Below are 12583 nucleotides of genomic sequence, written 5' to 3'. Positions count from 1 at the left end.
ATAAGACGTTGGTGGTAAGCAGTATGACGATCACCGCCCACAACTCTTCGTGTTCTACTCGTGCATATCATCTACGCATAGACCTGGCTCTGATGCCACTGTTGGGGAACGTAGCATGCAATTTCAAAAAAAAATCCTACGCTCACGCAAGATCTATCTAGGAGATGCATAGCAACGAGAGGGGGAGAGTGTGTCTACGCACCCTTGTAGACCGAAAGCGGAAGCGTTTGACAACGTGGTTGATGTAGTCGAACTTCTTCTCGTTCCGACCGATCAAGCACCGAACGTACGGCACCTCCGAGTTCTGCACACATTCAGCTCGATGACGTCCCTCGAACTCTTGATCCAGCAAAGTGTCGAGGGAGAGTTCCGTCAGCACGACGGCATGGTGACGGTGATGGTGAAGTGACCCACGCAGGGCTTCGCGTAAGCACTACGTGAATATGACCGGAGGCGTAAACTATGAAGGGTGGCGCCGCACACGGCTAACAATGTTTGTTGTGTGTTCTAGGCGCCCCCTCCCCACATATATATAGGTGGAAGGGGATGGGGAACAGCCATGGGGCGCCCCAAGTAGGAGGAATCCTACTTGGGGGCCTTGTCCAATTCCCCCCCCCCCCCTACCATCTTTTCCGGAGAGGGAAGGAAAGGGGAGAGAGGAGGGAAGGAAGGGAGAGGCCGAATTGCCTCCCCTTCCTTCTCTCTTCCCCCTTTCCCTTCCCCTTCCTATTCGGCCAACAAGGGGGGCGCAGCAGCCCATGCTGGCTGCTGTGTTTCCCCTCTTGGCCCAATAGGCCCATACAGTTTGCCGGGGGTAGCCCGGAATCCCTTCCGGTGACCTGATACGTACCCGGTACCCCCCGAACACTTCTGGTGTCCAAATACTATTGTCCTATATATGAATCTTTACCTCTCGACCATTTCGAGACTCCTCATCATGTCCGTGATCTCATCCGGGACTCCGAACAACATTCGGTCACCAAATCACATAACTCATATAATACAAATCATCATCGAACGTTAAGCGTGCGGACCCTACGGGTTCGAGAACTATGTAGACATGACCGAGACACCTCTCCGGTCAATAACCAATAGCGGAACCTGGATGCTCATATTGGCTCCTACATATTCTACGAAGATCTTTATCAGTCAAACCGGTATGACAACACACTTTATTCCCTTTGTCATCGGTATGCTACTTGCCCAAGATTCGATCGTCGGTATCTCCATACCTAGTTCAATCTCGTTACCAGCAAGTCTCTTTACTCGTTCCGTAATGCATCATCTCGCAACTAACTCATTAGTCACATTGCTTACAAGGCTTATTATGATGTGCATTACCAAGAGGGCCCAGAGATACCTCTCCGATACTCGGAGTGACAAATCCTAATCTCGATCTATGCCAACCCAACAAACACCTTCGGAGATACCTGTAGAGCATCTTTATAATCACCCAGTTACGTTGTGACGTTTGATAGCACACAAGGTATTCCTACGGTATCCGGGAGTTGCATAATCTCATAGTCAAAGGAATATGTATAAGTCATGAAGAAAGCAATAGCAATAAAACTTAACGATCATTATGCTAAGCTAACGGATGGGTCTTTTCCATCACATCATTCTCCTAATGATGTGATCCCGTTAATCAAATAACAACACATGTCTATGGTTAGGAAACTTAACCATCTTTGATCAACGAGCTAGTCCAGTAGAGGCTTACTAGGGACACGGTGTTTTGTCTATGTATCCACACATGTGTCAAGTTTCCGGTTAATACAATTCTAGCATGAATAATAAACATTTATCATGATATAAGGAAATATAAATAACAACTTTATTATTGCTTCTAGGGCATATTTCCTTCAAAAATGAATTGAGAGATTCAAAGGAAGTACCAAACATCTCACTAATTACTCCCAATGATAAATATATCTGCTTATTACATTGAGGATGAAACTTCCCTCAAAAGAGTAAAGGAAGCATCAAAATTCATTTGATGATAATTATCTAGTAGATGAAGTAAAGAAAATAAGTCTTATATTTGGGATAACTTAGCATAATCAAGGGTTCTCTTTCCATCTCGTTTGCTTGACAGATAAATTCTTGCATACTCTTCTACTCCCATTGTCTTGTATAACACCTTCTCCTCGGTACTGCCCAAAACTGGTGAAATTATTCCATCGTACTTTGGAACTTGAAATGCTGATATAGATAGTCGCTCCTTCTTGGCATTTATGGTGACCCTGTGCTCAATGCTCTTATACTTCCCATTTGTCATAATCTGTAACCAATGATTAATTTTAATTAAATAAAATACCAAATTCCTCCCTTACACAAGGTGAAAATTGTTTGAAACTAGTGTAATATGTTCATACTGTTTATGAAACATCTCCCACTACACTACTCAATTATCACTCAAGTCAATAAAATACTCCCAACTCAAAATTGTTTGTGTTTCATTCGTAATGCAAAATTAGGTTTAACACCATACCTCAAGAAAGTCACCCACATTTACCAATAATGCATCACCCCGTGGTTTTACTGGGATCCATGCACCATGCCTTCTAATTTGTAGGCCTTGAACTGCATTCACTTCTAGCAGGATAGTTAGAAAAGATCCATCAGAATGCGGTGAGAAGCCTAAAACCTTTTCAGGAGTGGTTGTGCATGGAGGGTAGTAGTTCATTCTCAGAAACTGGCCCACATGCTTGTCTTCCATTAATTCGGGATCAACATCTATTGTTTTGGCAATAAAGGTGGCAAGAGAATGAGTGAGTTTCATCAACTCGGAAGAGTACTCTTCGATAGAATTCCTGGGATTGAAACAAGAATAATGTATTTGTTACTGTTAGATATTGGTACAAATTAAAATTCTTACGAACTTTTAGTGACCACACTTGGCATTCATTTTTTAGGGGATATCATTTGCTAATGTAAAGTATAAACAGAACGTTCAAAGCACATTATATTGTTTGTTTAGCCATTGGCATGCTTGTACTTTGTTGGGCGCACAATGAACACTAACAAATCAATTGATAGATATTTATACAAAATATTACCATGTAAAAGTAGTTCATTTTATTTTGTAGAAAAGTTTGATGTCATATTTCAGTAAATTGCTCGACATATGTGTTTGATCAAGAAATTATTGAATTCAACCAAATGTCCCACTCACAAACATGCAAATTATGGCAATGAAAGCACCATGTCCCCTTCATTTAAAACGTGGCATGTTCTTTGTTAACCAAATGATTACGTGTGACTAACTGGAACCTTTAAGAATCCAATTTTGATTCAACTCTCGTGTCGGCCATATTTAAATAATTTTCTTAATTTAATGCTTTGATTAGAAGGAAATAGTTTTAATGCCATCTAGAAATAAGATGTTTAAAACACACACATCTAACCTGAAATTAGGAGGCTGGTTTGGCCAGTAACTCATATCACGGGCCTGAGGTGGCTGCGAAAAGAGGCCAAACATGTCTGACCAATCTAGCTTTTGATCATCGGACAGAACAAACGCTTGACCATAACCTTGAAGATCTCCTACTCGTTGCGCATATGCATTCTTAACTTCGAGGGGGAGCTGAAAGAACTTCTGAATGTCGTGCTTCATATCCGCGATGACCTCAATTGGTATTCCATGATTTACGACCTGTAGATTGTAGAGGTTAGACAAGTAGTCTTGCTTTACACATGGACTTCTGTTTTTAGCAATGGAATGGCTGGATCTAGTAATAAATATCTAGAAAATTAAGTATACTATTGAAATTAGAAAAGTTTACTAAACCGCACCTGGAAGAAGCCCCAGTCCTCACAGGCAAATCTGAGCTTGGCGGCCTCCGCTTCCACGGACTCGGCGTCCAGGAGCTTGCCGAGGTCGATCACCGGAACCTCATCGGAGGGCTCAGCGAGAACCGTGTCCCCGTCGACGTCCGGCTGGATGTACCGTTGGATGGTGTCGGCCGTCAGCTCGGCGGCAGACGCCACCAGCGCCTGGACGTTCCTGACGGGGAGCGACGTTCCAGACTGCGACCATCTGCCCTCGCTGGCGCTGCTGCCACCACTCCATACCTCCACCTCCATGATCACTAGCAAGTTAGTACTTCTCTGCTACACGTCTACGCTGCACAGTGCACACTCTACTCCCGTTACTCTGCTAGCCTGCTTGCTTATCTGACCAGGCATTGAGCCGTCCAGGCTACTTATATAGAGTAGTACAAGATTGGTAGTGCTCGCAACTTGCTGGTTAATCTTTTTTCTTGGATCGGATCGAGCTGAATGATTCCTCGATCGGCTGGTCCGAGGTCCTCCGGCCCATGCAGTTGGACGCACCGATCGATGCTAAAGCATGGCCGGCGGCTAACGGCCGAATTATGCGCGGATAGAATACTTTTGCACCCCACATGCATGACGTTGGTGCCCCCTCCCAAGTGTATAAACGGCCTGGTTTACAGTGTTTCAAACTGCAGCGGAAATGCAGTAGAGGCCACGTCTGCACGCCGGATTACGGTGTCAACAAAATGAGATGGGACGGACGTAGATAAACCCGGCTCGGAACATCAAAGTGAATGGCAGAGGGCGAAGTTGGAGCGAGCAAATAACCTATGGGTCCGTTCGATTCAGAGTTTCAGACGAACGCATTTGGAGCATACGCGCACGACACTGGGGTGCACAAGCAGGGGCGTGCCCATGCCAATGCAAGGTTCATGTAATTCAACAACGGCTAAATAGACTGGACTTTTCGAACCAAGATGTGGTTGAATGGTTAGAAGGACAGTGATATTCCCAGCTCATCAAATTTAAAGTTGTAGACTTAACATTGGTGTTCGTATTTTAATGAATTTATTTCAGAATTTTCGGCGATGTGCGTTAATTGAGAAGATGTTTCCATCGACTACGAAGGTGGTGGCAGTGGCAACTTCGTCAATCTCAAATGATGTGCCGGCTCGGTCTTTTAGAGGTGCTCATAGGGGTACGGTGTGCGTGTATGCATTCATAGGGATAAGTTTATGTGCGCATGGATGGCGTCTACGTCTATACTGTGTTTAAAAAACAAATTGGAATTCTCCGCATGATATTTTTCTTTTTGAGAATCAATCCTCTCCCATTTTCGTTTATTCTACGTGCGCAAGAAAATTTCGTCCTCCTTTACTTTTTATTTATTTTTGGTTTGGTGTGCTTCGCTATTCTTTTCTGCCATTTTCTTTTGGTTTTATTTTTGTGCTAGGGTTCTCTATTTTTATTTTTATTTCGTTTTATTTTTTTATTTTTCTTCCGTTTCTCTTTTTTGAACTGTGGTGTTTACCAGTTTTCTTTGATTTTTATTTTTCTTTTATTTTAAAAATACATGTTGACTTTTCAGTACATGTTAAGCAAACAGGCGTAATATCTTTTTGATACATGTTAAACATTTTTTAAAAACATGTTTGAAATATTTCCATAGAATAAATGGTAAACCTTTTTAAATAAGTATTTAGTATTTTAATGTTAATAAAGATTCTTTTCCAAATTACATGAATTCTTTCTTTGTACAATTTGTTTTAAAACTTCACAGACAATTTTTATGAAACAGGTGAACCTTTTTGTTCTAAATGTCATGAATATATATTTTTGAATGGTGTGAAATATTAAGAAAAAACTACGTAAACATTGTTTAAATTGTATAAATATTTTTTTAAATGTCAGGACAATTTATTAATAATATAGGTATTTTTAGGGCGTTTTATCAATTTTGCAATTAGTTGTTCACGTTACTCAGTTTTACCATTACAAATCTCAACTACTCCAAAATGCCACTCGCACCGTTACCGCACACGCACATGAAATTGACTGACGTGAAGTGACCAAAATACCTCTTGACCCCACTTATCAGCGTCCCCTCTATAACTCCCCTCTATAACTCATGTTAACCTATGGGTGCTAGTGGAGAATGAAATTAGAAAGAAAAATAGCTTTGCACGCGGGTAATTGAATCCCCGCATGTCATTACTTTTTCTTCTGCTTTAGTTCTCTGCATGCTGACAACTAGGACATATAGGTTACGAGGGAGCGCTAACAAGTTGGGTACATGCGTATTTTGATCACTTCAACTGCGTCAATGGCCTTTGACTGAATGGTAACAGTGTCGAGTGGCATTTTGGTGCATGCGCTTAACGAAAGAATGACATTGTTGATTAATTTAACCTTCTAGTGGCAAAATTGACTAGTGTGGCACAACTAGTGGCAAAACTGATTAAAAAACCTTTTTTAAAACCACGCGGCATTTTTGTACTTTGTATAAACATTTATTTACATTGATTAAAGATGTTTTTGAACGGTATAAAACATTTTCTTAGAATTATGTGAATATTATTTTTTACTATGTATACATTTTTTGCATTGTATAAACAGTATTTAAAATGTCACAAAAATTTACAAATGGAACAAAACATCATTTTAAAGCACGCAAACATTATTTTACATTGCATAAACATTTTTATGGTACAAATTTTTTTCTAAATTATTCGAACATTTTCTTTACATTGTAGTAACTTAAAATGCATGATCATATTTTGGAAATGCGCGTATTTTTAAATCTGACGAAAAGTTTTTAATTTTATCAATATTTTTATTAGTTGCGCACATTTTTATGTTGCATGATTTTTTAAAGAGTGATAATGTTTTTAGAAATTAAAAAGAATATTTCCATTACAGAAATATAAACAAAAGTAGTAAAAACATATGCGCTAGGAGCCAACACTACTGCCGCGTTGGGCCACCGATTTTGGGCGTCCTTGAGACGAGACATGCTTGTGTATCGCATGGTGCGAGACATAGCCACTCCCGTATCACCGGGCCTAAAGCGAGAACACGTCATATGTGCCACTGTGGGCCATTGAATCAGGTTGAAGAGCATCGTTGTCTCTCTGTGTTGGTGATGTCAGAGTGCCAGGAATATCCCTCGCCTATTACGAGACGCTGGGGCTCCCTCGCCTTTGTGGGCCGACGAATCTAGGCGGTTTAGGAAGGTTCTATATACCGGTTTGGATACATGTTCCATGCGGGGTTTTTTCTATTTCTTTTTTCTTCTGTGTTCCATGTATAAGTTTTCTACGGTTTTCACTTTTTGTTTCCTTTCTTTCAAATACATATTGTACATTTTTTCCGATAGATGCGTAACCTCCTTTGATACACATTGAACATTTCTCAAATATATAATGAACATTTTTTTCAAAAAGATCTTTGAAGATTTTCTTCAACTACATTAAACATTTTTAAATACATATGGAACATTATTTCAATGGTATGAAACATTTATTGTAACTACATGAATTATTATTTACATCGTACAAACATTTTTTAGATATGTCACCACAATATTAACGAAATGTGTGCACACTTTTTTACATGTCCAAAACATGTTTTAAACATTTGCTAAAATTACAGAAACATTTTTTCCATTGTATAAAGATTTTGCTTTAAAGGTGACAAACTTCTTTTGAAATGCATGAACGTTTTTCCGAGATTATCATAACATTTTTTACATTGTTTAAATATTCTTTTAAATGCTATCAAAAAATAAAGTTGACGAACATTATTTTTATATTGCATCAATATTTTTTTAATGTGTGATGAAAGCTATTAAAATATTTAATCAACGTAATTTTTTAAAATTTTAATTTACTTTTTGAAATGTGCACTAAAGTAAAGAAAGAAATAAGAGAAATGATAGTAAGGACTAACGGGCCGACCCACTGCAATATTGTGCAAAGCGAGACTGGCAGTGTTGAGGCCCAGGGGTGCCTCACCTTGCCGAAAGTCGACCCAAGTAGACCGGCATGCGGTCCCCTAGACCCCCGATATCCATATAAGTCGGTTATGGCATGGGCCGACAAGGCGACCGGCATACATGAGGAGTTCTCCCACAGATTAGCATCATGTAACCCTAGACCCCCGATATCCATATAAGTCGGGGATGGATTAGTCGATAAGATACGGAATCTGGATTTGGCACTCAATCGCTCGATCATTTTAATCCCTATAAACAATCAATTCAGCCGAGCATGAAGTAGTGTATTACCTCCTTCATGAGGGCCTGAACAAGGGTAAATCGTTCCTGGTTTAAAAAACACTATTGTGTATGCATAAATATTTTTACATGTCATGAAATTTTTCCAATGCGAGCTGAATATATGTAAAATTAAGTAAATTCATTTAAAAAAATTAAAAATATAAATTTACTTAGTTTGAAAAAATATGAACCTCAAAATAATAATTTCTCATAATGTAAAAAAATTGTTCACGCAGTTTTCAAAAAATGTTTGTGCACTACAAAAACATGTTTGCAACATTTTATAAATATGTTGATGACATTTATAATTTTTCCACGAAAATGTAAACAAGTTCGCATTGTTCAAAAAGATATTCATAAAGTTTAATTTTTTGTCATGACATAAAAAAATCGTGTTACTTAAAATACGTTAATGCCTTGCATGCAATTTTAAAAGTTGCTTGTGCAACTTTTGAAACATGTTCATAATATATAAATAAATGTTCATGACATTCAAACATTCATAACACAAAAAAATGCTCGCACATTTCAAAAAGAAGTCCATAGCACTTTGGAAAAAAATTCAACGTGTGTATCAAAATGTTCGCCCCGTATTTTTAGAAATGATCAACGTGCATTTCAAAAAGTTAAACATGTATTTTGATAAATGTTTAACATGTATTAAAGTGTTGAAATATATCTAAAAAATGTTCAACCTGTATATAAAAAAATTTCATTGAGTATTAAGAAAATAGGTATGTATTTGAAATAGAATAAGAAAAGAAATCCAAAATTAGGAAAAAATAAATTATAAATGAAATAGAGTAGAAAAATAAAAAACCAATGAGAAAGTAAATAAAAACATGAAGAAGAAAATGGTCGAGACATTTCCAAAATCGAGGAAAGGGTTTACAAAACTAATGCGATGCTTCCCGAACTTATGCTATTGGGCTAACGCATCAGAACGAGCTCTATAGACGAGTCGTGCTTCTTTCTCACAAAAAGCGAGACATAGCACCACGCTTATTCTTTTCTTCTGCCGATGCATAGACGGGAAATCACACATAGAATGAAAATAAAGTGCGTTCATTGACTCCTGACTAAGAAAACTAACAGCCGGGGGCTGGGGCGGGGGATCAGCTAACTAGTTTTCTCAACAAATTTAGAAAATGAATTGTCTTTTTGGTCAGAATAGAACATGTATTTTCGCAAAAGAATTTTTTTGCTAATTTATTTATTTATAAAGAATCTGAAATGCGGTCAAGAATTTTCAAATTTTCTCTCAAAATACTCACACAAAAAAATATAATGATTAATAAGAAAAAAAGAATAGAAAACTGGATGAAACATCTGAAGAAAAAGAAAGGGCACATAAAAGTGTCAAAGAGAACAATTGGCAAATAAAATAAAATCAGAAGAAAAACAACTGAAACGTTAAAAACCGGTACAGAAAAATTATGTATACAAAATTGCATGAAAATCGGAAGAAAAACAGCCTAGTGTGAAGCAAAGGAAAGATAATTGGGCCATGGCCCAAAGGATGCCATGGTGCGCCATTTGTACCCCCAAAAAAACTACTCCCCCCGATCAAAAATAAGAGACATGTTTGTAGTTCCAATTTGAACTAAAACCACGACCACTATTTTGGATTGGAGGGAGTACTATTCTTCATTATAAGTGAAGAATAGGAAATTCGTATCGACACGTGAATTTGGTAATCACTGTTTGACCATGTGGCATTAAACCACGCAACTCTGATCCATCCAGTTCAAATTTTCATTTGTTTTCTTTTTCTTGTATTTCTTTCTTTTTATCTTGTCCTATTTTCTTATTTTTCTTTTCAATTATATTTTTTTTATCTTTTCAACTTATGTTTGATATTTTTACCTTTCCTTGATTTCTGTTTTTGTTTTTACTTAATTTTAGACTAGGACATTATTTTTATACTATATGAATATCCATTCATACACATCGGAAGATATTTTATAATAAAATATACACACTTTTTTATAAAATAATATGTTTTATATACACAATTGTTTTTCAAATACACAGTGGACATTTTGTTTCACCTACTTCTTTTTCTCATCTAGTACGTGAATATTTTTCTAGTGTGCAGTTTGACAATAATTTTAACCTATTAAGAAAAATAAATTTATAAAAATAAAAATGCTGAACTTTAGTAGACTGGGCCATGGGCCGGTCGGTCCATGTACAGTCTCTGTAGCGTCACTTTGGATCGGAGGGAGCATTATTCTTCATTATAAGTGAAGAATAGGAAATTTGTATCGACACGTGAATTAGGTAATCCCTGTTTGACCATGTGGCATTAAACTATCATTGTAACACATATCCCCGCACACAACTCTGATCTGACTTGTTCAAATTTTCATTTGTATCTCGTATTTCTTTCTTTTTGCTTGTTTTCTATAGTTATATTGCTCTCAAATTATATATATTATTTTTTATTTTTAACCTTTGGTTCGATCTTTTTACCTTTCTTTGACTTATGTTTTTGCTTTTACTTAATTTTAGACTAGGACTTTCTTTTTATACTATATGAATATATGTTCATACACATGTGAAGATATTTTCTAATAAAATATATATATACTTTTTTATAAAATAATATCTTTTTGTATACACAATTTTTTTCAAATACACAGTGAACATTTTGGTTCACCTACATCTTTTTCTCATCTAGTACGTGAATATTGTGCAGTTCTCGCTTTCTTGAAACTTCCTTTTGACAATAGTTTTAACTTATTAAGAAAAAAAATTATAAAAATAAAAAGGCTGAACTTTAGTGGACTGAGTGATGGGTCGGTCGGTCCATGTACAGTCTCTCTAGGCGTCACGTTGATAATTTGACGGAGCAAGCCGACATCAAGCAGCGATGTTTGGCCAGCTAAAGAGCTATCATACATCAAGCAGCGAATTTCCAGACTCACAATTTATCGAAGCACACTTTATAGTTAGGGGTGGACCGCCATGTTTAGTTAGGCCATCTCGATGATATTTTGTTTGTCCCTGTAAACATTGTGACAGGTTGAATAAAGATTCGCGAGATTGTCTCCAAAAAATTGACGGAGCGAGCTGTTTCGTGGGGTTGGCTTGGGTGCAAGTGTGTGAGTTTGTCATTCTTTTCTCTTTTTTATTTTTGATACGGACCAAATTTGTTGCCTCATTTATTAATTAAGAAAGAATAGAATTTGTTACATAGTCCCAAATTACAAGTAAGTTGTTACTCTCTCGGCATAGTTGTCCCCAATTTTTTCACACCGGCGACCACCCAAGGTAAAGCTTCATTCTTTCTTGTCCTCTCTTCCTAACATAACCTTTTTTTTCGGGTACTTGCTAACACAACTATGTATGCCTATTTCGACCCGTCACAAAAGTGGTTTTTTTATCTGAGGATCTTTTGCCTCTCAATTGTAACTCTGTGGTTCTCCTCCCCAAGAAAAGTCTAGGATTCCCCTGCCTACCGCCGGTCCGCCTCGTCTCCGGTGGCCTTAGGGCCATGGCAGCGCGGTGGATCTCGGCCCTTGCCGGCAGGAGGGCTCTGTTTTCAGTTGTTTCTTCGCGTTTTGTTAGGGTTTGTGTCCTGCTCATGAAGACGAGACGGCGGCGGCTTCCTGAAGATGGAATAAGATTCGCCTCGTCTCACCCTCGTTCCAATGGTGTGTCTAGCATCATCGTTGGTGTGTGGAGGTGTGTCTCCGGCGGATCTGTGTTTGGTCGATTTGCTCGGATTTGGTCGTAGTTCGTCTATGTTCATGTGTTTTCAGGTTGGATCCTTTCGATCTACGCTACTTTCATCGGCGGCGGTTGTTGTTCTGTTGCGCTGGTCAAATGAGGCCTTAGTACGACGATTGCCCGACTATCTACTATAAAAGTTTTTCCCGGCTCCGGCGAGGGAGGGGCAATGACGGTGGCGCGCCTTCTGCTCGCTTCAGTGCCTGTAGTCGTCGCTAGGTGGTCTACGGATCTGGATCTAATTTTTGTTATTTCTGGTGTTTGTTGTACTGCCATGATTGAAGATGAATAGATCAGAAGTTTTCTCACAAAAAAAACTGTAACTCTGTGCTTTCTCTTAAAAAAACACCTCTCCGTATATTACTTAAATAAAATGTTATTACAATTGCTCATAACAGCAAGTGCCACGCACAACTATTAAAAAGAAGAACGTCTGATTTATTGTCAAAACTAAACTTAGCAATCTCATGTGTCACTAAATTGGCCTTCCTATTAATTTTAGACAACTTGAAGTTGTTCAGACACTTGATGATGCCAAACTCTTCCTTCTTGAGGTCAACAAGCAGTGATCTGTCAAAACTTTATTTTGCAAGGAAAGAAGTCACAAACGCACAATCAGTTCCAAGATAATAGGAGTGTTAACATTTTTAGCCCTGCAAAAAAAAAAGTACTCGTTACAAAAAAATGAATTCTCTCATGACTTTCGGAAAGATTAGAGTATGGTCGAATTGGTCATGGCCCAACCACCGCTAGCTAATATTTTTTGTGCTCCAAAAGGCGGGACTAAAAATTAAG

General features: G+C 38.1%; 1 protein-coding gene across 1 annotated transcript; it reads right to left on the bottom strand.

Annotated features, from left to right (window-relative positions):
• Positions 1-2019: 2019 nt before the first annotated feature.
• On the bottom strand, positions 2020-4119 carry LOC123048463 (2-oxoglutarate-dependent dioxygenase 11-like). The gene is made up of 4 exons (XM_044471561.1): positions 3796-4119; positions 3408-3655; positions 2492-2813; positions 2020-2281 (listed from the first exon to the last, which is right to left on the bottom strand). Exons 1-4 carry the CDS (start codon positions 4084-4086, stop codon positions 2036-2038), a joined length of 1107 nt encoding a protein of 368 aa, XP_044327496.1. The 5' UTR covers positions 4087-4119; the 3' UTR covers positions 2020-2035.
• Between the last annotated feature and the right edge of the window lie 8464 nt (positions 4120-12583).

This window comes from Triticum aestivum, chromosome 2D (genome assembly GCF_018294505.1).
Source record: "Triticum aestivum cultivar Chinese Spring chromosome 2D, IWGSC CS RefSeq v2.1, whole genome shotgun sequence".
In the NCBI taxonomy this organism is placed as follows: domain Eukaryota; kingdom Viridiplantae; phylum Streptophyta; class Magnoliopsida; order Poales; family Poaceae; genus Triticum; species Triticum aestivum.
This window is presented reverse-complemented; position numbering and strand designations above follow the sequence as displayed.

What these genes read in the sequence shown, in the direction of transcription:
- LOC123048463 (XM_044471561.1), bottom strand. Translation starts at nt 4,086, where the DNA reads ATGGAGGTGGAGGTATGGAGTGGTGGCAGCAGCGCCAGCGAGGGCAGA. An exon ending in AGGACTGGGGCTTCTTCCAG is followed by an intron (nt 3,656 to 3,795) that starts GTGCGGTTTAGT and finishes TACAATCTACAG; the next exon opens with GTCGTAAATCATGGAATACC. An exon ending in AACCAGCCTCCTAATTTCAG is followed by an intron (nt 2,814 to 3,407) that starts GTTAGATGTGTG and finishes TTTCAATCCCAG; the next exon opens with GAATTCTATCGAAGAGTACT.